The sequence below is a fragment of the Saimiri boliviensis genome, chromosome 1, assembly GCF_048565385.1.
Source record: "Saimiri boliviensis isolate mSaiBol1 chromosome 1, mSaiBol1.pri, whole genome shotgun sequence".
NCBI classification, from domain to species: Eukaryota; Metazoa; Chordata; class Mammalia; order Primates; family Cebidae; genus Saimiri; species Saimiri boliviensis.
In genome coordinates, this window is record NC_133449.1 from 69478513 (window position 1) to 69502448 (window position 23936).

The 23936-nt window shown below is 33.7% G+C and overlaps 1 protein-coding gene across 6 annotated transcripts in view; it reads right to left on the reverse strand.

Moving 5' to 3' along the window:
- The window catches only part of APLF (aprataxin and PNKP like factor), a 73361-nt gene that overhangs the window by 36220 nt on the left and 13205 nt on the right, over nt 1-23936 (reverse strand). For 4 of the 6 annotated variants that reach the window (XM_074398858.1, XM_074398852.1, XM_074398843.1 and 1 more), the window contains exons 2-6: nt 21787-21858; nt 19526-19658; nt 14552-14724; nt 9666-9813; nt 9222-9351 (exon numbers count right to left, since the gene is read on the reverse strand). In XM_074398858.1, the coding sequence (XP_074254959.1) occupies nt 9222-9351; nt 9666-9813; nt 14552-14724; nt 19526-19658; nt 21787-21830 (628 nt within the window). In that variant the 5' untranslated portion in view covers nt 21831-21858. The remainder of the gene's footprint in view (nt 1-9221; nt 9352-9665; nt 9814-14551; nt 14725-19525; nt 19659-21786; nt 21859-23936) is intronic. The other 2 variants (XM_003922672.3, XM_074398849.1) reach the window with 1 other exon arrangement.

The following is a 23936-nucleotide window of genomic DNA, read 5'->3' on the forward strand; positions in this document are numbered from 1 at the left end:
AATGAGCTTTACATATACTTATTAAACCCCAACACCCACAGTGAGGAATTAAGCTCATTTTTTTTTTTTTATGACATGGAGTCTTGCTCTGTCACCCAGGCTGGAGTGCATTGGTACAATCTTGGCTCACTGCAACCTTTGCCTCCTGGGTTCAAGCAATTCTCTTGCCTCAGCCTCCCAAGTAGCCAGGATTACAGGTGCACACCACCACACCTAGCTGAATTTTGTATTTTTAATAGAGATGAGGTTTCACCACATTAGCCAGGCTAGTCTCGAACTCCCGACCTCAGGTGATCTGCCCATCTAGGCCTCCCAAAGTGCTGGGATTACAGGCAAACCCAGCATAACCCAAACAGGAGAGTGATTTCTACCAACTTTGCCCATGAAGTAAATAAATCTCAATAACAATGGACATTGTATCCCATAAAATACTTAGCCAAAGTATAATGCAGTTGGCAAACCTAAGTCATTATCATATTTTGTTAACAAATTCACAATTGTCCATGACAAATGGTCCTTCTCCTCTACTTGAGAGTGATGTCTTCATGAAGGCAAAAACTTTACATGCCTTGTTCACTGTTCCTCCCTTGTGTCTCTAGTATGTGCAACTGTGCCTAGCACAAAACTGGTGTTTAATAAATATTTCTGACTAAATTAATTCTGAACATAACAATTTGTCCAAAGATTCTCTTAAAAGCCAGGATATAGGTATGTAAAGCAATATGTAGCCATTATTCCAATATTCTAAAGCAGGGATTAGCAGACATATTCTGTAAAAAGCCAGAGAGTAAATATATTAAGCTCTGTGGGCCATACCGTGTCTGTCACTACCACCCAACTCTGCCCTTGTAACATGAAAGCAGTCACAGACAACACATTTATGGCTGACCATGGCCATGTTCCACTAAAACTTCATTTATAAAAACAGGCGGCTGGGCGCGGTGGCTCAAGCCTGTAATCCTAGCACTTTGGGAGGCCGAGGCGGGTGGATCACGAGGTCAAGAGATCGAGACCATCCCGGTCAACATGGTGAAATCCCGTCTCTACTAAAAATACAAAAAATTAGCTGGGCATGGTGGTGCGTGCCTGTAATCCCAGCTACTCAGGAGGCTGAGGCAAGAGAATTGCCTGAACCCAGGAGGAGGAGGTTGCAGTGAGCCAAGATCGCGCCATTGCTCTCCAGCCTGGGTAACAAGAGCGAAACTCTGTCTCAAAAAAAAAAAAAACAGGCAGTGGGTCAAATTTGGCACATGGGTTGTAGTTTGCTTAGTCCAATTCTAAAAGACATTCAAGTAGCCTGAAATAACATTTAAGTTATTTAACTTTAAGTTGAGGAAAGAACTGCCAATGGAATGCTGTCCTTATTATCAAATAGTAATATCAATTGAATCAATGTAAAAAATAACATATTTATCAAAGGAAACTTGTGAATAAACTATTCTAAAAACTAAACTTTAGCTAAATTATTTAAATATTCATCATGAATCTAAATTAGGAAATATTTCATATCATTTCTGGAAACTGTCATAAACATGACTTAATAGGTCTGTGTAGCTTGGTATACCAAATGACCAAATGCTGTAACAGTTATGAATTAAACCAAGTGAAATATTGAACTAATGCTATTGCTGATTATGCTAAGAACTATAGTAAATTAAACAAGACACAGCTTCTACTCAAATGGTAGTCTATATATTCCAAGTGTCACACATGTACCCAAAATTCTAAAATTAAAAATATATATATTTTAAATACTCAAAACTCCAAATTCTTTACTACAAACCCCCTCTAGGGACTAGGGCTAATTTTTGGTTTTTTTTTTTTTTTGCATAAGAAGCCATTTTGATATTATTAAAATACTCTTCACAAAGAGTATATAAAAAATGAAAAGCTTAAAATGGCTCAAAACAGTCTTTATATCTGGTATGACAAATATTCTTCTGAAATCTAAAATAGGTACAGTTAAATAATAGAAATATAAAAGAAATTAACTATTAATACAAAACAGCTTAATTTTAACTATTAATAATGGCACTTACATGAGCTGTTATACTAATACTACATGAACAATAGCTCAATTATATATATGTATCATTAAAAATATATCCATACAATCTCACCCTCTAGAGGAACTACTCCCAACCAGCTATATTAACTATGACATGTATATACTTCTCAATTTTTTCCTGTGTTTAAGCAAATACATCTACAAATACATATACATAAACATATACAGAACTAAAAGTACAAATGTTATTATTTCTGTGGTTTAAATACCTAGGATTGCAATTTCTGGATCAAAGTGTATTGTATATGTAAAAATTTAAGAGATACTACAAGTGACTTTGAAAGGTTATACTAATTTATACCTCCACAAGTAATGTTTGATAATACTCCTTTCTGCCAACACTGGATATTATCAGTTGCTTAAATGTTGATGAGTTAATGAACAAAAAATAGTAACGAGTTGTTTTCAATTTACATTTTCCTACTTGATCATAAAGTCATATATTTACTATTTGTATTTATTCTTCTGTAGTATGTCATATATAATATCCAAAATTTCCACTGAGTTTTACCATTTTTGTTACTAAATAGACAATGTTTTAAAAACCTTCTTTTATAAATGTGGTACAAATATCTCGGTATATCATTTACCAGTCTGTTATTTACCTCTGACTTTATTTATAGTGTCTTTTGCATATAAGTATTTTTCCTTTTTATTTAGGTAAATCTATCAGGTTTTCCCTTAGGATTTCAGGCTCTCTATGATCTTAAGAAAGTCTACAGAAGTAATCAAAATATTTTTCCCATACTTTCTTCAAATGCCTTAATTGTTTTAATTTTTATATTAAGACTATTAATTCAATAGAAATTTGTTTCTGAATGTAGTATAAAGTAGTACTTTAACACTATTTTCTTCCAAATGGAGAGTCAATTTTCTCAATGTCATTTGTTGAATAATGTATCTTTTCTCTATCAGTTTGAACTGATATGTATTCATATGTTAAATGTATGTTTTTAAAATCTGTTTCTGGATGTTTCATTCTTTTTTTTTTTTTTAAACTGGTCTAACTAACTTACCTATTCCTCTGCCAGAATTATCAACTACTAAAAACAGGCATCAGGGCCAGATCAGGAGAGTTCCATGAAGAAACATAATTTTTCAATTATTCAAATTGTCCCTGACTATATATGGAAAACCTCTCAATTCAGTGCTCTAACAATAAAATCGCACATAGAAGGCATACATAAAGAAAAATACAGACTAACCATAACTATAAATAGAGATATCCTAAATCAAACATTAGCAAATTTAATCTAACAGAGTATAAAAATAATAAGTTATCATAAGACTGAACTTATTCCAGGAACACTAGCATAGTATATTATATTAGGATATTTACTAATATCATTAATTACATTAACACATGAAAATGCAGAACTATTTCTATACCATAACATTTTAAAAATAATTCAACAGTTATTCCTGAAAAAAACAGTAAAAATAAAATGAACCATACTAAACATGAGATGACTATTCATCAGAATCTATTACCAACCATATAAAATGCCAAAATACTAATAGAATTTCTATTAAAATCAGGAACAAGAACAGACCAATTTTAAGCATTTTTAAAGGTTTATAGGGTTAAGCTAAGACAAGAAAAGAAAGCAGTAGGTAGATCAGAAGAGCAAAAATTATCCTAATTCTATAGATAATATGATTATACAGCTAGAAAATAAGAGGTTCAAAAACTATTAAAATTAGGTAACTTGGCAAAGTTGCTGGAAACAAAGTAAACAGAATAACTAGCACTTTACATAAATGTAAGTGCATTTTGAACTGTAGTCCAATTAAAATAATGCTAGCTCAATATTTATAATCTGCATCAAATTGCCATACTGAAAATATTCACAGTATAAAATTAAATGCAAACCAAAAAGTATGAAGACCAGCTCAATCTTCCCCGGCATGTGCCACGTTTTACAACTTCATGTTGGAAGCTTAGAAGATGGAGGAAGAAGAGCTCTATGGAATAGCATGATACCACTGAAGATATAAAAGCTCCTTTTTCAATCTACCAAGAGTATCCTAACCCAAGAGTTATGATTAGTCTGCAGCCTGGAAGGCTGAAGGAACAGAGATAAATGGAGTTCAAGAAAAGGGAGGTTCTGAAAGCCTTTCCCTAAATATATTTAGTTCTCAATCACTAAGGACATGTAAAAAAATTTAGCCCAGGCCTGAGAAACTCATGACAACATCCAAGTGCTAGTACCTGAGACATAAAAAATAAAATAAATTAGAACTATATTGGCTGTCCACTTTCAACACTTCCATTCAACATAGCACTGGAAATCCTAGCCAGAGCAACCAGACAAGAGAAAAAATAAAGTGCACCCAAATCAGTGAAGAGTCAATGAGTCAAACTGTCATTGTTTTCTGATGATATGATCGTATATCTAGAAAACTCTAGAGACACATGCAAAAAGCTCCTAGAACTGATAAATTCAGTAAAGTTTCAGGATACAAAACCAGTGTGCACAAATCCTTAGTACTGCTATGCACCAACAGTTCTTGAGAATCAAATCAAGAACTCAACCCCTTTTACAATAGTTGCAAAATAAAAATAAAAAAGCAAAGCAAAAGTTAGGAATATACTTAACCAAGGAGGTAAAATACCTCTACAAGGAAACCTATAAAACACTGCTAAAAGAAATCACAAATGACACAAACAAATGGAAACATATCCCATGCTCATGGAACGGTAGAATCAATATTGTGAAAATGACCATACTGCCAAAAGTAATCTACAAATTCAATGAAATTCTCATCAAAATACTATCATCATTCTTCACAGAACTAGAAAAAACAATCGCAAAATTCATGTGAAACCAAAAGATAGCCCAAAGCAAGTCTAGCCAAAGCAACACGAAGCAAAAAGAACAAATCTGGAGGAATCACATTACCTGACTTCAAACTATACTACAAGGCTACAGCCAGTAAAATAGTATGGTACGGGTACAAAAGCAGGCACATAGACCAACGGAACAGAATAGATAACCCAAAAATAAAGCCAAATAATTATAGCCAACTGATTTTCAACAAAGCAGATAGAAATACAAAGTGGAGAAAAGACACCCTATTCAACAAATGGTGCTGGGATAATTAATTGGCAAGCCACATGTAAAAGAATGAAACTGGATCCTCATCTCTCACCTTATACAAAAATCAGCTCAATATGGATTAAAGACTTAAATCTAAGACCTCATACCATAAAAATTCTAGAATATCAGAAAATTTCTGGGCATTGGCTTAGGCAAAGACTTCATGACCAAGAACTCAAAAGCAAAATGCAATAAAAACAAAGATAAATAGATGAAACTTAATTAAACTAAAAATCTCCTGCTCAGTAAAAGAGATAATCAGCAGTGTAAACAGATAACCCACAGAATGGGAGAAAATCTTCACAAACTAAGCATCTAACAAAGGACTAATATCCAGAATCTACAAGAAAAAACAAATCAGCAAGAAAAAAAAAATTCCATCAAGAAGTAAGCTAAATTCTCAAAAGAAGATAGACAAATGGGCAACAAACATACAAAAATAAATGCTCAACATCACTAATTATCAGGGAAATGCAAATCAAAACCACAATGCGATGACACCTTACTCCTGCAAGAATGGTCATAATTTAAAAATCAAAAAAATAATAGATGTTGGTATGGCTGTGGTGAAAAGGGAACATTTTTACACTGCTGGTGGGAATGTAAACTACCAAAACCTTTACAGAACACTGCGTGGAGAGTCCTTAAACAGCTAAAAGTAGATCTACCATTTGATCCAGCAATCCCACTACTGGGGATATACCCAGAAGAAAAGAAGTCATTTTATGAAAAAAACACCTGGACACATGTTTATAAAAGCACAATTCACAATTGTAAAAATATGGAGCCAGCCCAAATGCCAATCAATGAGTAAAGAAACTGATATATATAAAATATATTTAATCTGTGTGTGTGTATACACACCATGGAATACACACACCCCATGGTACACACATCATGGAATACTACTCAGCCACAAAAAGGAATGAAATAATGGCAGTTGCAGGAACCTGGATGGAATTGGAGACCATTATTCTAAGTGAAGTAACTCAGGAATGGAAAACCAAATATTGTATGTTCTCATTTATAAGTGGGAGCTAAGCTATGAGGATGCAAGGGCATGAGAATAACACAATGGCCTTTGGGAACCTGGGAGCAAAGGTCAGGGAGTGAGGAATAAAAAACTATACGTTGGGTACAATGTACACTGCTCAGGCAGTAGGTGCACCAAAATCTTAGAAATCATCACCAAAGAAGTTATCCATGTAACCAAACACCACGTGTTTCACAGAAACCTACTGAAATAAAATAATAATAATAAAACAAACATAGTAATGATGGTGATAACAATAAAAAACTGTATTGGCTGAAAAAATGAAAAAGCCTCAGAACAGCAAAAATTCCCCTACATATAAAGGATTAAACAAAGAGTTAAACTGAGAGACCATCCAGGAGAGATTGCAAGGGCATATCAAAAAAGGCAAACAAACAAAAACCAAACATATAAAGAGTAAATTTAGGTGGCTGTACAATGATACGCCTTAGGACACAGGCTTTAAAGTTAGTCAGAGCTGAGTCTCAATTACAGCTCTGGCATTTATTATATGCTCTTGAATAAGTCAAATAACATCAATTAATGCTATTTGTTCTGTTTCTAATGATTCCAAAGGTTCCAAAAATCAAGTTAGTTTCAGATAATCTACATAAAGACCAATAACCACAGCTATAGTCCCAAAGCTGCAAAAGACATATGAAAGTTAACCATATCTGAACAAGCCGCAATGCATCCTGCAAATTGATTTTTTAAAATCTCTCACATTGGTCTATTGATCTCCATCATTTATTAAACAAACAAAATATTTTTTTAAAAAAAGTAACAGCACCATAGAAGAAGTCTAATTGTTTTAACTTTTAATTAGCAGGATTCAGGTACTAAACTGTTTTAAAATACTAAACTGTCTTTAAAGGAATTAGGTAACCTAATCTTCCTCTTATACCATATTTCTCCCACAGTCTTAGTTTATAAAAAGATTACCTGAATCCAAAGACTTTTCTATCTTATTTTGAAGCTTTAGCATTTTAAGTACATTGTACACATGCAGTATTCCAGACCAACGTCAAATTACTCTCATATGTATTTTCAAAGTGAAGAGCCCAAAAATGTGCTTCATATTTTATATGGAACATCTAACAAGTGAAAGAAAATGTATTTGAAACAAAATACACGTTGAACTATTATAAATGGTAGCACAGAAGCAGTTGCAGTATAAAACAACTCTGAAAGAAAAGGAGTTGTTTGCAAAGACCAGGTCACATTGGTCCAATTTTTGGTCATCTTTCTTTTATCAGAGAAATTGTTCTACTGAGGGAAAGTGCCTGCACCTCCCCACTACCATTCCCCATATCCTTCATACAAATTGAGGATCAACACATACAGTCAGAGATGTTTTATATATATATATATATATATATATACATATGTATATATATATATATATATATGACATGAATTGTGGGGGTGGGGAGAACCGAAAACAACTGTTCTAGATAAAACTTACTGCAAAATTCTTAGGCTTAGATTGGAAAATTCTCCAGATTAAACCACGTCCCCTTTAACACATAATGTATACTATACTTTTCCCATGAGAACACTTTGATCCTAATATAATCCAAACTAGCATTAAATAAAATAAATTATGTGCATAATATATTTAATCCAAAACTTTAGAAGACTTCTATGACCACTATGCAAAATACACAAAGCACCAAGAGTATAACTTTTGAACTAAAATGTGTATTCGTTTGTGCTGTTAATTTTTTTTAAATAATGTTTAAGGTAAAACGGCAAAATACCATAACTAAACTAATTACTGCAAATAAAATCATTATAAATTCAGGATAAAATATTTTTTAAACTATCTGTAGGCACTGGAGATTGACCAAAGAGGCAGAGTTGAAGAAGTGTCAACGTTGAAATTAACTATAACCTATGAGGTTTGTGAACTTGTGACTTTTTCCTGAGGGCATTCTCCAATTCACTTGTGGCAGAAAGCTGTAACCTTACTGGTTTAAATGGTCAGAGCAGAGAGTTTTAAGGCTAGAAGAGAGAGAGAGGGGTGAGGGATAAAATCCTGGATGGAAGGCAGCCTCAGAAGGGGCAAGAGCAAAAACCTACCTATAAACTTGACCCAAATTCTTGGTTGACTGCTAGACTACATTTGCATCGGGCCAACCCCAGGGACTCAGGGAAAAATGCAGCAGCTAGGAAGTAAAAGAACTACATAGAGACTGCACCTGTCATCCATAACAGGTGAAACAGTGTAGACTCTGAATCCAGCCAAATTAACTGCTATTACAACAAAAACACTTCTTCTGAGGAATATAACATAATCAAGAGCAATGTATCATCCACAATATCCAATATCGATAGAAAACCACTAAGCACAGAATACATAGGAAAATGTGACCCCTATAAAAAACAAGCGGTCAATAAAAAATAAGTCTGAAATGACAAAGTTGTACGCAAATGCAGACTTTAATACAGCTATTATAAATATGATAAAAGACTTACAGAAAAATATACAAAAGATTGAATAAATGGGGAATCTTATCAGAGAAACAAACTAAAAAAAAGAACTGAATAGGAATTTTAGAACTCAAAAGTACAGTAGCTAAAATAAATAATTTGCCAGATAGACTTAAGAGTAAATTGGAGATGGCAGAAAAAACAATCAGTAAACTTGAAGGTATATCAATTCATCTGGCATTTTTAAACATTAATTTTAAACATTCTTATTGTGCTGGCCTTTTATCCTAGATATAGAACCAAGAGGTTTCTTTGAAAGTCTTTATTAATATAATTCTAGCACATAATAGTGCTTGTTAAATGAAAACAAGTGTTTTGATAAATGGTATAAATGATATTTGATAAATGGCAATAGCCTATGTTTTCAATTAGACTTCATGTTCACTTCTAAAAAAAACTAGGCTAAGCTATACACTTACACAACTCTATCTATATAGAGACCGTTCATAGATTTTCTTCAGAAAAACTTTCAAATTCTGTTTAATGTTTTCTTGGAAAGTCAGCATTAGTAGAAACAAAAACCTACCTCCACCGATTGCTGGTACTGAAAGGTTTTGATCACTTAAATGTTCTAACATCCAAGCTGGAAGGATTCTTTTCCTCTCGGCAAGGATTGGCTGCTGCTTACTGAAGTCTCTGCATTCACCTAGGAAAGACTAAAAAGACACCTATTAATTACTAAAAATAATCATACATCCTTAATGAATTTATAAAATATTTGCTTTGCCGAATTCTACCATTAAAATACTCATATGCAACTGTATACTGAGTTCATCAAATTTCTTAAATAAATTAATTATTTCTATTAAATGTTGACTACTGCCATATTCTCTAGAGCTTAGCTTAAAATCAGCAAAAGTTGATAAATGCTAGCAATACTGTCATAATAAACCTAATTTCAGTTGTCTTTTCTGCCTTTATAATAACTTGAAGAACATGTTATCAATGGATGAGATCTCAAATTTCTCACCACACTATTTGTAGTAGTCATTTGGGTCTTGGCTATTTCTGCACTTCCTTCTGGTTGTGAGGCACCAGTAGTCTCATGAGGTAAATTAATAACGGAGGATTTTGGCGTTTCATTCAATACATTATCTTCATCAAGCATTTGACTATTTCTATAAGATAAAATAGAAACTTGTCTTAAATTTTAAACATAATACATTTCTGCTGCCTTCAGACTACATCTGAGTTATATCCCTTTTCTCAGACTTAGCAAAAACAAAAAAAAAGCAGATTATAGTATACTAGAATAAAATATATAGACTACAATATGTTCTTTATTTCCTACCTGCTAGCCACAAAATACATAAATCTTTCAAAATCAAGGGCCTAGAAACCCCAATTATTTATGAGATGTGTGGCAGCCTTCTCTCTCAAGGCTTACAAGCTCTTTATTTAATATTTGTGCAGATAGTTCATAAAAATTAAGACCATCACCCAGCCTCCAGAGAGATCATGTAAACTGCAATGGTGTCAGTTAAGCTAGTCAGACTGTTAGAGAAAAAATAAATAAAATCCTGAGTTTCAGTTGACACATAGCTGCTACCGAAGTTCAGGCAAGTATTAATAGAGCTGCTTATGAAATATCCCCAAACTGCAGTATAGCTGCAAGCTAAATGTTCTGGCACAGGAACATCCATGGTCACATGTGGGACATACTAGCAGAACCAATAACCTCATACTCTCTGCAATATGCAGTAAGGTCATCCAAAGTTGTTGGGTCATTATTACTTATGTATGCATGTACATGATCCAACAAATTTGCCTTTTTGAACATTTGAAACTATAGACGAACTAATACTCAGAAATAACAAGGAATGAACTATTGATATAGTTCATATTGATGTGTGTATGAATACAGATGAATCCCAAAGGCATTTTGCTAAGTGAAAGAAGCCAGACACAAAAGGCATATTGTATTACTCCATTTATATAACATCCTGAAATGCAAAGCTACAAGGACAGAAACCATATTAATGGTTGCCAGGGATTTTTAGTGGAATGAAGGGACACACTACAGAGAGCCATGAGAGAATATGTGGGGAAATGGAAATGTTCTATATCTCACTCTGGTAGTATTTTAAATGACTATATTATCATTTTTAGTGCAATGAATTGCACATTTAAAAGGGATGAATTCCACTGTGTGTAAATTGTCCTCATTACATGTGAATTTTTAAAAACTAAGATATAAGATTTTAGAAATGCGTCTAGCTGAGAGGAATCTAATTAACCACTTGTTTTATTTGTTTGTTTTAGTATTTCTTATACAATGAATAATTTCCTTCAAAGGCAGCCTTGAATTTCAATGGCAGGAATCAGGCAAAAGAGAAAATTTACTTAGAGTAAATCACTATGCAGCATTACATTTTTTGTTCATTCAATCAATATTTTTAAAACTTCTACTGTGTGTCACACACTGTGCCAGGTGCTGGAGACAAATTCTTGGAAATATGATTGTCAAATCTATAAAAGTTCACTCCACTATAATACCAGATCCATTTTACTCATAAGTTACAGGTGTACTTCCAAATTATAATTTTTTTCTCAAGTTTTCTTAATATTTAACATGGAAAATATTAAGAAACATTTAACAGTAGTGTGATAATTTTTCACAAGTGATAGGAATTAAGTAACATCATCAATTCCGTTTCTAGTTTATTTTCTATTCCGGCACAAGTCTGAGATGAATTCATACACACTCTATAATCTATATGTAACTTTTGCTAACAGTTATCCCGAATAAATGTAATAACAACCTCAGAACAAAATTCTATTTAACATTTTGTTCAAAAAAAGTACAAGTACGAATTGTTCTGTTATACCTTTATTTAAATATCAAATGCTGTCACTGTGATACATATTTTTATTTTATGTTCAAATACTTCTAGGAACAATCAACTATCACATGATTTATAAAGCCTTATTACAGGATATTTAAAATAAAAAATTAAAACTTGGAAAGTTAAATGTGGTCTAGAAAGGGTAATTATCTTTATTTATAATAGCTTTATTGAAAAATAATCCATATAACGATAAATTCATTCTGTTCAAGTGTACTATCCAGTGATTATTAGTAATGTTAACAGAGTTGTGCAACCATCATCAATATCTAATACTTTAAATAAGTTATCAGGCAATGACCATACTTTGTTTCATAAGGATGTATATCTTCCTAATTTTTGAAAAAAGTATATAATTCTATTATGAAAGTTTATTGTAACAAAAAAATCAGTTCTTTACATGTCTCATTTTGACAGCTATTTTAAAACAGCATGCTTCATACATGTATGATATGAGAAAAAGACTAGAACTTTAAAGTAGTAAGCATTTGGGAGGCCAAGGCAGGCAGATCACAAGGTCAGGAGTTCATGGTCAGCCTGGCCAATATGGTAACACCCGGTCTCTACTAAAAATACAAAATTTAGCTGGGTGTGGTGACACACACCTGTGGTCCCAGCTACTTAGGAGGCTGAGGCAGGAGAATCACTTGAATCCAGGAAGCGGAGGTTGCGGTGAGCCAAGATCCTGCCACTGCACTCCAGCCTTGGCAACAGAGTGAGACTACATCTCTAAATAAATAAATAAATAAATAAATAAATAAATAAATAAATAGAGTAGTAAGCAATAGTTAAGGAATTTCATTTAACTAAAATGCAATTTCCTTTTTTTTCCACTTGCATTTAAGCATTTTTAGATGTAATTTATATACAAAAGGCACATATCTGAAGCGTGAAATTTGATTAGTTTTGACAAATGCATACACCCACATAATCTGCACCCTTAACAAGACACAGAATAAGTCCATATTTGTTTAAAAGCTGAAACAAAGCCAAACAAAAAGCTCCCTTGTAGCTTCTTCTAGTCAATCCCCTTGGAAATAACCATTGATTAAATTTCTATTTAACAGATTAGTTTACTTATTACAGAATTTAATATAAATGTAATAATATAATAGATACTGTTTGTGACTGGCTTTTCTTTTTGATAGATTCCCAGGATTTTCTAAATATACAATCATGTCATCTCCAAACAAATACAGTTTTACTCCTTCCTTTCAAATCTGATATATATTATCTTTGTTGTAGTCCCAATCTTAGGGAGAGAACTTTCAACATTTCACTAACAGGTTTTTTTGTAGGAATAAAGGTTTCCTTCTTTTCCTTGTTTCACAAAAATTTTAAAAATCATGAACAGGTGTTGAATTTTGTCAAAATTATTTTTGAACATCTATTAAAATGATAGTTCTTTAGTCTGTTATGCTGAATTGCTTTGACTTTTATATGATAAACTAACCTCATATTCCTTGAACAAGCCCCACTTTGTAATAGAGTATTATCCTTTTCACTTGATTTGTAAATACTTTGCTATAAAGAATATCGGTCTGTAGTTTGGGGATTTTTTTTTTTGTAAATTATTGTCTGATTTTAGTATCTGAATTATAGAAACTTCATAAAATGAGTTAGGAAGTATATCCTCTTCTATTTTTGAGAAAAAGGAATAATATTGGCATTTATTTCTTCCTTGTAATTTTAACAGAATTCATTAGTGAAGATCCTTGTGGGAAATCCTTAAATTGTGAATTCAATTTTTTAAATGGATAAGGAATTCATCAAATTTCTATTTTTTCCTGAATCAGTTTTTTTTAAGAAATATGCCCATTTATTTTAACTGCCAAATTTATTGGCATAAAGTTTTACATAATATTTTCTTATTTTTCTTCTAAGGTCTGTAGTATCAGTAATGATATATTCCCTCTTCTACTGTTGATATTGATAATTCATGTTTTCTCCCTTTTTTCTTGGTAAGCCTTAATAAGTAAAGTACTTACTTTACTGTAGTAAAGGCTGCTTTTACCAAACCACCCTAGAGCTTTACAGATTTTCATTTCATCTATTTTTTATTTCATTGACTTCTAGCTTTAATTTTCTTTTTTTTCCCCTATTTTCTTTGGGATTAATTAGTTTTTTTGTCTAACCTCCTAAAGTAGAAGCACAGATCACTGGTTTTGTAGCTTTCTTCTCTTCTAATACAGGCATTCAACTATAAACTTCCCCCTAAGGACTAATTTACTTGCATCTCACAATATTTTATGCTGTTTTCAGTATCACTCTGTTTAAAATGTTTTCTAATTTCCCTATGACTTCTCCTTGACCCAAAGGTAATTTAGAAGTGTTTTATTTAATTTCAAAGTATTTGTAGATTTGTATATCTATTTTATTGTTAATGATTTACTGACTTAATACCATGGCAATCAGAGAACATACTCTGCATAATTCTGTCCATCTACTTCTATAAGTCTAGTTTATGCATTCTATAATTTAAAAGCAGAAACGAAGTCAAATAATCTTCTAAGACTGACTAAAAAAACCTGAATTTTAACTGTAAGCCAGATATCAGTATATTTATTCTAATACCTCATGACCTCAGTTTCCCTGTTCTATATTTTCTATTTTTATAAGAAAGAGGAGTTATACAAGTGTAATGTAAGTCAGAAATTAATACCTTAATAAAATTTAAAAAGCTAAAAAAACGAGGAAAAGGTAGTCAAGTTCAAATTAACTAACTGAACACTGTTAGATGGAAAATACATTCTGAATACAATGGTAAAAGACACCACATATGGGAGCAACTGCTATCAAGGCATAGTTAAGTTTCAAAGTCAAATGTTTTCTAGAAACAGATACACATGTGCATGTGCACAAAACACACACATGCACGCACACACATTACACATCTACTCTATCTCCAATTGAGTTTAATGGTTTCTGCTGGTTCCTACCAAAGGATTTGTGAGGTCTGAGGAATTAGATTAAAAATAGCATCCTTACTCTCATTTCAGCAAGCACTTACCTTAAGGTACATTCCATTTCCACTTCAGAGGATATAGAGAGAATGCGGAAAATGTATCTGTCAACTAACAAAGAAAAACTATCTCCAGGATTCAAATAGCACCATAGATTTGTCTTCAATGGTATGAGCTGACTCTTCTCTGAAGACTGATAAAAACATGGATTTGTGTGTACCTAAAACATTTTAAAAGAATATAATTAAATTAAAAAAGAATACAATATAATAATGTTGTAACTCAAAATTATGACAAAAATACAATTAAATATGATTCAGAATTTTGGTATCAAAACAATTTAAGCATAAACTTAGACTAATAAATCTAACTCTTATAAGTACCATAATTATTATTTATATAAGAGAAAAGAAGCTATGGTTACCTGCCATTTCTTCAGGAATCAAAGAAAAAAAGCAAAGTTATCACTTAACTGGTTAAAAGAGTCTTCTATTTTGCTTAATAGATACAACTGGGTATCACAAGGAGAAACACGAAAAGTAATTCTTAGTATGGAAAAACTGAGTCCCCCAACTTCTATATCCAAAATGCACTAATTCCCTGACAATGGCTAGTTTCTTTACCATTTATTTTTCTCCTACTAATTTCTTACTACAACTATAAAATCAGAAACTACAATGCTATGGTTTGAATGTATCCCCCAAAGTCCATGTGTTGGAAATGCCAACCCTAATGCAACAATGTTGACAAGTAGAACCTTTAACATGTAATTAGGTCATAAGGGAAATGCCCTCATAAATTTATTAATGGCATTATTGGATTCATCATCTCAGGAACAAGTCTGCTATCTCAAGAGTGGGTTTGCCATAAATGCAAGTTTGGCTCTCTCTTGCTCACTCTCTCATGCATGCTCTCTCTCCATGTAATGTCTTTCACCACATTATAATGCAGCAAAAAGGCTCTGACCAGATGCGGCCCCGCCTTTTAGACTTCCCAGCTTCCAGAATGGTGAGCCAAATAAATGTCTGTTCATTATAAATTACCCAGCCTCAGGTATTCTGTTATAGCAGCACAAAATGAACTAAGACATATGGGAAGGAAGATTCTAATCAAATCTCTCAAGCAAACAATACAGCTTTCTTTCTACGTGAAAGAGGAATCATCTTATTTGTTTAAATAAAACTACCACTATGAAGATCATCCTCATTCAAATCACAAGTAGTAAACAGATCTCAAAGTTAAAATGATTACAATATCCACTATTTTACATTGTGTTTGCCACTATTTCCGTGTTAGCAAAGGTAACAACAGCCGCTTCAAAAAAAAAAAAAAGACTTATTATGAAGTGCCTTAAAAATTCTAACAAGATTCAAGCTAAAATTGGCTATTTCCGTAAGTCAAATAGCCTTTTTGTCATCAATGTAACTGGGTTTTTTAAATAATAAGCTTTAGGATATGACAAAGTAATCTACATGACGCAGATCTTTGGATTTGTTTGTTTTTTTTTTCTTTTTTAGTACAATCTTATATAGAGCACCTATCTTTATTACCCTTCCTTCTGTCTATTTCATCAATTTAAATGAGACTTTTTCTGGAGACATCACAGCAAAGTAACTACCACCTTGAGAATGGATATATGCTGAGTAATAACAATAACAAAAAATAGAAAGGAGACTGAATTGGACCTGCAACATTTCGAAAGAACAGTAAATAATTAAAAATCTTTTCAATCTTTCCTAAAACCAGACCACAGTGAATTTAAAGATTTTTCTGAATATTAAAACTCTTCTTGACACCAAAAAGGGTTAAGGATCCCCAATTGCTTCAATGAGACGATTTTTCTCATTTGCTTTGATTCTAAAAGCAAACAAGAGCAGACAAAATATTGGCAAACCCAAACCTACAGTGATGAAAAGATATAACTACCTACATGAGAGACATATTATTGGTGTGTGCCTTTTAACAAATCCATGGAATTATACATTCAAACAAATAGATAATGCTATAACTTTAGAAGTGGTACAAAGGACGCATTTTCCCTGTAAAAAATGGAACTAAAACAAATCAATTTCCTATAGCTTTCTTTTAGAGTTAATTTTAAAGGATGATACATGTATACCCCCCAAAAACACCTTATTTTTAGTGTTTTTTTTTTAATTTGGAAAACTTTTTTTTTAACAAAGTAAGTTGAAAAAAGGCTATTACAGGATTTTCCAGATATTTCACAATTATACTTTCAATTTTATGAAAAGAAAAACAATCTCAACTCGAGAACCTTGTGCAATAAAACAAACACAACCACCCAAAGACATATATTTGAGGGTTGATAGCAAAAGAAAAAAAGAAAAACTGCAATTTATATGTAGTTATAGAGCTACTGTCTCAATCATCCAAGACCCCAAATGAGTAAGATTTTATTAAAACAAAATAAAAGCACTGACAGCTATGAATTCACCCTGAGGGCATAACCAATCACTGGTGATGCAGTCATTTACAAAGAACATCATCCTCAGTTTGCCTTTAAATGTCTTTTCTCCCTGCTGATACTAGACTGTAGATTAAATTTAAATGACACATAAAAAAGCTAACATCTTCTCCTCAAGAGCTAGCATCATCTCCTCATGCACCATTTCCAAGAACAGCTGGAGAGCTAGAGCATTTTTTGTAGGAGAAATGTTAGAGGGAAAAAAGGCAGAAAGTCATTCAACTTAAAAGTACAAATTAGTAATTGCCCTAATTGCATTCAACTTTCTTTGTCAAAGCTATTTTTTTATTTGGTGGTAAGTTTATAAGGTAGATTTCCAAGTTAAAGAATAGCAAAAAAAAATTTAATCACTTAAATATAATTTGGGTTATGCAGTATACAGAAGGGACCATCATAAAAAATTTGCTATATTCATTTATGTAATTTTTTAAAGATTTTTAACTAAAATTTCCCTCTCAACATTTTATTACAATTGTATATATAATTTGCTTTAGTATATCAAAGAATTTGTGATTTGATGAGGGAACAGAAAATAAGTGATATTTAACAAACATTAAGATAAAATGAATGAACTAGAAGTCACTTGTCCATCTTTCTGATTTTTCAGATCTTTAAACTTCCATTAACAATTAAAATCAGTTATAGAATTTATCTAAATTTATTTAAATTGCACTTTGTAGGTGCAGCTACAATAAGTTGCTGAATAAATACATCAATCTATTTCAAGATAATGGGCATTTTTATTAAAACTATATTAATATAAACATGTTTATTAGCCAGTCAGGTTTCGAATGTGCAGTTCAAGTCTTCAGCCCATTTTTCTACTGGATTTTTAATTTTTTTCTAATTGATTAAAGGCATCTGTCGTACGTTTTAGATAGCACTCCTGATAGAGCTTGAATATTTGTCACTGCCCAAATCTCACAGTGAATTGCAATCCGCAACGCTGGAAGTGGGGCCTGGCAGGAGGTGCTTGGATTATAGGGGCAGATGCCTCATGGCTTGGTGCTGCCTTAAGATCGTTGAGTCCTCGTGAGATCTGGTCATTTAAAGGTGTGTGGCACCTCCCACTCTGTATTAGTCTGTTTTGACATTGCTATAAATAGCTACCTAAGACTGCATAATTTATAAAGAAAAGAGGTTTCATTGACTCACAGTTCCATAGCCTGTACAGAAAGCATGGCTGGGGAGGCCTCAGGAAACTTTTACTCATGGTAGAAGACAAAGGGGAAGCAGGCAAATTTGATATTGCTGGAGCAGGAGAAAGAGAGAGAAGGGGAAGGTGCTACACACTTTTAAATAACCATATCTCGTGAGAACTCACTCACTATCATGAGAACAGCAAGGGGAAAATTCAATGCCCACATAATCCAATCACCTCCCACCAGGCCCCTCCTCCAACTACAATTTGACATGAGATTTGGGCAGGGACACAAATCCAAACCATATCACCCTCCCAAGATCATGCCACTACTCCAGCTTGGGCAACAAAGTAACAAAGCAAGATTCTGTCTCAAAAAGAAAAAGGAAAAAAAAAAAGCCAAGTTCTAATATCTGAGGCAATGGTGAAAAGGCTCAAATGCATTTCAGAGACCTTCATGGAGATGCCTCTTATCACAGGCCCAGAGGCCTAGAATAGGAGAATGATCTCATGGGACAGTTCCAGGGCCCTATTGCCCTGCATGGCCTTGGGACAATACTATCCACATTCCCACTTTTCTGGCTCCAGTTATGGCTCAAAGGACCCCATATACAGCTTAAACTACCACCTTGGAGGATGCAAGCCATAAGCCTTGACAGCTTCCATATGGTGCTAAACGTGTGGGTGTACAGAGTGCAAGAGTGGTGGATTCCTGGCAGCCTCCACCTAGATTTCAGAAGATGTATGGAAAAGCCTGGGTCTCCAGGCAGAAGCCTGCTGTAGCGGCAAATCCCTCACAAGAGAACTTCTAGTAGAGCAGTGCAGAGAGGAAATGTGGGGTGGGAGGCCTCACACAGAATCCCTACTGCGGCACTGCCTAGTAGAGCTGTTAGAAGAGAGCCACCAACCTCCAGACTCAAACATAATAGATCTACCAATTCCAGCCTGTGACAGCAGCCTCAGGGGACGAATCCTGTAAAGCCAGAGGGGTGGAGGTGCCAAAGGTCTTGGGAGCCCACCCTTTGCATCAGTGTACCCCAGGATAAGGACATGGAGTCAAAGATTACATTGGAGCTTTGAGACTTAATGACTGCCCTGATGAGTTTTGAACTTGTGCTGGTCCTACACACCCTTTGTTTTTAAACTGGGATGTTTACCACATGCCTATACCCCTATTGTTTCTTGAAAGTAAGTAACTTTTGATTTTATAGGCTCATAAATGAAAGAGATTTGCTCTGTCTCAGCTGAGACTTTGGGCTTCTGAGGTAATGCTGGAATGAGTTAAGACTTTGGAAGATTATTGGAAAGGCATGATTGTATCTCGCAATGTGAGAAGGACATGAGATTTGGGAGGGGCCAGGGGCACAATGATATAGTTTGGATATTTGTCCTCACCTGAAACTCATGTTGAATTGTAATCTGCAAATGCTGAAAGTGGGGCCTGGTGGGATGTATTTTAATCATGGACGGTGGGGATCCCTCATGGCTTGGTGCTATCTTCAGAATAGTGAGTGAGTTCTCGTGAGACCTGGTAGTAAAAGTATGTGGCTTATTCACAGTAGCAAAGACATGGAGTCAAACTAAATGCCCATCAATGATAGACTGGAAAGAAAATGCAGTACATATACACCATGAATTACTACGCAGCCATAAAAAGAAACAAGATCATGTTCTTTGAAGGGACATGGATGGAGTTGGAAGCCATTATCTTCAGCAATCTAATGCAGAAACAGAAAACCAAACATCACATGTTCTCACTTATAAGTGGGAGCTGAGTGATGAGAACACATAGACACATGGTGGGGAGTATTAATCAACAGCTTGCCTTTATAATAAAGTAAAAAGTAAACTTTCCCCAAATGTGATATTTAGGCATGGGGGAAAGGTTGATATTTTTTATCCTTTTTCAAGTACCTTTTTTTGACAACTTAGAACTGCTATTTTGAAAAAAGTAAATCTACTGATAACATGTTCTATTAGAAAAGCAGGATAAGGCCGGGCACCATGGTTCAGGCCTGTAATCCCAGCACTTTGGAAGGCCAAGGCAGGCAGATCACAAGGTAAGTCAGGAGTTCAAGACCAGCATAACCAGTATGATGAAACCCCATCTCTACTAAAAATACAAAAATTAGCCAGGCACTGTGTGCACACCTATAGTCCAAGCTACTCAGAAGGCTGAGGCAGGAGGATCACTTGAACCCAGGAGCCAGATGTCGCAGTGAGCCGAGATCGCACCACTGCACTCCAGCCTAGGTGACAGAGTGAGACTCATCTCAACAAAACAAAAAAAAGAAAAGAAAAGGTAGGATAAGAATTTCAAGATCTCTCTATTCTTTCCTTTAATGTGCTTCAGTAACAACAAAAAACTTATTTTAGGCCATGGTAGTTTATTGCCAAGGTGTGAGAAACTGGGCACCAGAGAACAACATACTTTTGTAAAAATCTATCGTGTTCCCACTCCTAGAAATGCCAAAAATATTCTCAACACAGCATTTACTCATGCATTCAACAAATATTAATTAAATACCTACCATACACTAAACATTAGGGATACAAAGATTAGTCAGAGTTCCTATACTCAAGGATCATAAGATCCATCATGTCATCTCAGAAGAATAAGATAGCTGGAGAGGATACAGAGATGAATAACTGATGGTAAATAAAGTGGCTCCTACAGGAATGTTGACTCCAGATATTTATTAACACTCTTTCAAGACACTAAGACAATGAAGAATGAAGACGAGATATATACCTTTTTAAAGATTATTTATTCAAAGTTGAGATAAGGTGAATACAACTTTATTCAAAAAATTTCCAAGTACTAAAAGATGCTTTCCAAATTTGTAAACATTTCAATATAGGATAATAAAAGCAAGTACTACCTGTGTAAAAGAAAGAACTAACAATACAACAGGCAGTTGTATATAAAAGATGAAAATCCAAATTCATTTATAAGAGGTTATAAATTAATGAATTTAATTCCATAAAATGTTACCACCATACTATCTAGTCTAAAATAAATGGACCCTCATACACATATTTCATTCTCCTACACAATAAACTCTGCAAATGAAAAGGAATAATCACATTGCATATTCTTAGAAACTGGCTGTCCCTGCATATCATCAGTAATTTTGCAGCAGTAAACTATAAAGCAGGCAATTAAAATTCTAGCCCTCAACAAAAACTTTCAAATTAAAATCATTTTCAAAACCTCAAAGTTGAACAAGGTCTAAATTTTGCAAATATTCAATGCTATACAGAGTGATACAGAATGTGTTAAAATATTACCCTATAACATTTCAGTGACTTTGGTCACCACCCCAGCTCAAAAAACCAACCATTACATAGTTATGAGCTTTCTTATTGGATATTATTTGGAATATTCAATTTTAAACCAAATCATAACATATACATGAACTGGCATTTATCTTGCATTAAAATTCTAATTATGTAAATGCAGCATTGTCATACGTGAAAATACATAATTTTTCTCATAGTTTAGATTTTTATCTCCTAATTATTTTCTGTCAATGAGAAGAATATATTCTAACATCAATTCCCTATTCCCATAAGCTTAGAAAATAGGCACCTCTGCTTGGGAACTGAAAGAGTAAGAGACAAAAGTAAAAATAAATAATTGATAAAATATTTACCGGTTTGATTCGCAGCTGACCACCTGCCAACTCAAGAATGGCATGTCTTCTGGATACTCTCTTGTCTGTTATCTATAGAGTAAAAAAAAATTTAAAAGATCATGTTAAGCACCAACTTTACTAACACCATAACTACCTGACTCATTTGTTGGTAACCTTGGTATTTAGCACTTGAATTTTGGCATTATCTACATGAGGACCAAATTTATCAGTAAAAACAGACCAAGCCAACACAAAAATTCAATTAAACCTATTAGTCCACACAAAAAAATGTAGAACTGCCAGGAGTCAGTACTCACTTTTTAACCAGACAGTGGTTCCACACTCAAGGCTGTGACATACAGAGAGTAACATAAAGCATTGGAATGAGTATCACATGAATGAATTTTTTACGATCTATTGTTAGTCACAATGGCTATCCAAGAAGTAAGTACAAACTAAAAATCTATTAAAGATTTAAAGTTTCCTTTCTTTTTCCCAGAATGTACCTTAGCAGGCTAAAAACAACAGCAGTTATCTGTTGACTCATTTCATCATTTAACAGAATTTTAGCTTAAATGTTGTGATTCAACATAACATTGCCACAGCTATTATTCACACTTTACAAAGAAATTGAAAGTCCAGAGAAGTAACTTGGGTAGGTCACTCTCCAAGTAGGCAGTACTCCAAATCCATACTCTTTTTAATAAAAATAGGTAATAAGCAGGGTGCGGTGGCTGCAATCCCAGCACTTTGGGAGGCTAAATTGGGAGGATTGCTTGAGCCCAGAAGTTCAAGATCAGCCCGGGCAACATAGTGAGACTCCCATCTTTATATAAAATAAAAAATTAGGTGGGCAGGGCAGCATGTGCCTAGAGTTCCAACTATTAATATATGGGAGGCTGAGGTAGGAGGATTGCTTGAGCCCAGGAGGTCAAGGCTGCAGTAAGCCATGATCATGCCACTGCACTCCAGCCTGGGGGACAGGGTGAGATCTTGTTTCAAAAGAAAAAGTAATAATAATAATAATAATAAATGTGAGAACACATTTATACATGACCATACTTACATGTAATCATTCAAAAATTTCAAAAAATACACATTATTCTGTGACTGAGAGTAAAAAGTTCCTATTTCTGGCTTGGGTACCAAGATCTCATTGTTACTTCAATACTACAAACCAATTTTCTAACCAAAAGAGTAATAGCTATCAAATATCAAACTACGGCATATAAAGATGGTTCCTGTAAAAGTCTATCTTAAATTTCTTTCTTTTCTTTTTAAAACTGTATTTTTGCAGGAAGCAATAACTTTTCCTATCTCTGTCTTTCTTTGAAGTAGGCTTCACTGACATTACCAAGATAAAAGACATTTTAAGTAATATAAAAGTATAATGTGACCTCTAGTGGACACTTAACTCTACAACAGTATAATTTCATTACAAGCTATGTGTCTCTACAGAATACAAAAAGAATAAGAGACTTTGCAATTAACATCACTCAGACATTTATAATGTTCCTTTTAAAGTAAACCCCTAAATAGTGAATACGCTACAAAATAACCATTTGCACTTTCTCAATGGGAAGTGTAAAGGTTTAATAAATTATCATTAAAACATTTTAATTTCAGGATTGATATCTGGAGAGGGGGTGGGGAGCAAGTAACATACAGATTATCCTAAAGATGTGGTGATCTGCTTTAACAGCCTATCACTGCTCCTTGTACAGAATGAGTATCCAACACATTTTTATTATTTATTAATTAATATATCAACTGTAATAACAATCAATTATCAACACCAAGGCACCATTCTAGAGTTGTCATGTATCATCTTTTTCAGTCTTCACAAAACCTATGAAGAAAACACTATTATTATACTTCACTTCATAGGTAAGAAAATGGAAGTACAGAGAGTTTAAGCAACTACTCAGTTACATAACCAACAAGTAGTTGGGCCAGGACCTGAACCTAAGGAATCAGATTCCAGAATCATCCATGCTCTTAACGTTGTATTGCATCCTTCAGTATTATTATATAAAACCTAAGTAAAGCCTCAGTTTTTAAGATTATTTATCCAGTGTAACTGTCTAAACCAGAACATAGTAAAGAACTGAAAACAAGGCAAAAATGGCTATTTAATAATCAAATAGACATTCAGAGGAGATTCAGAT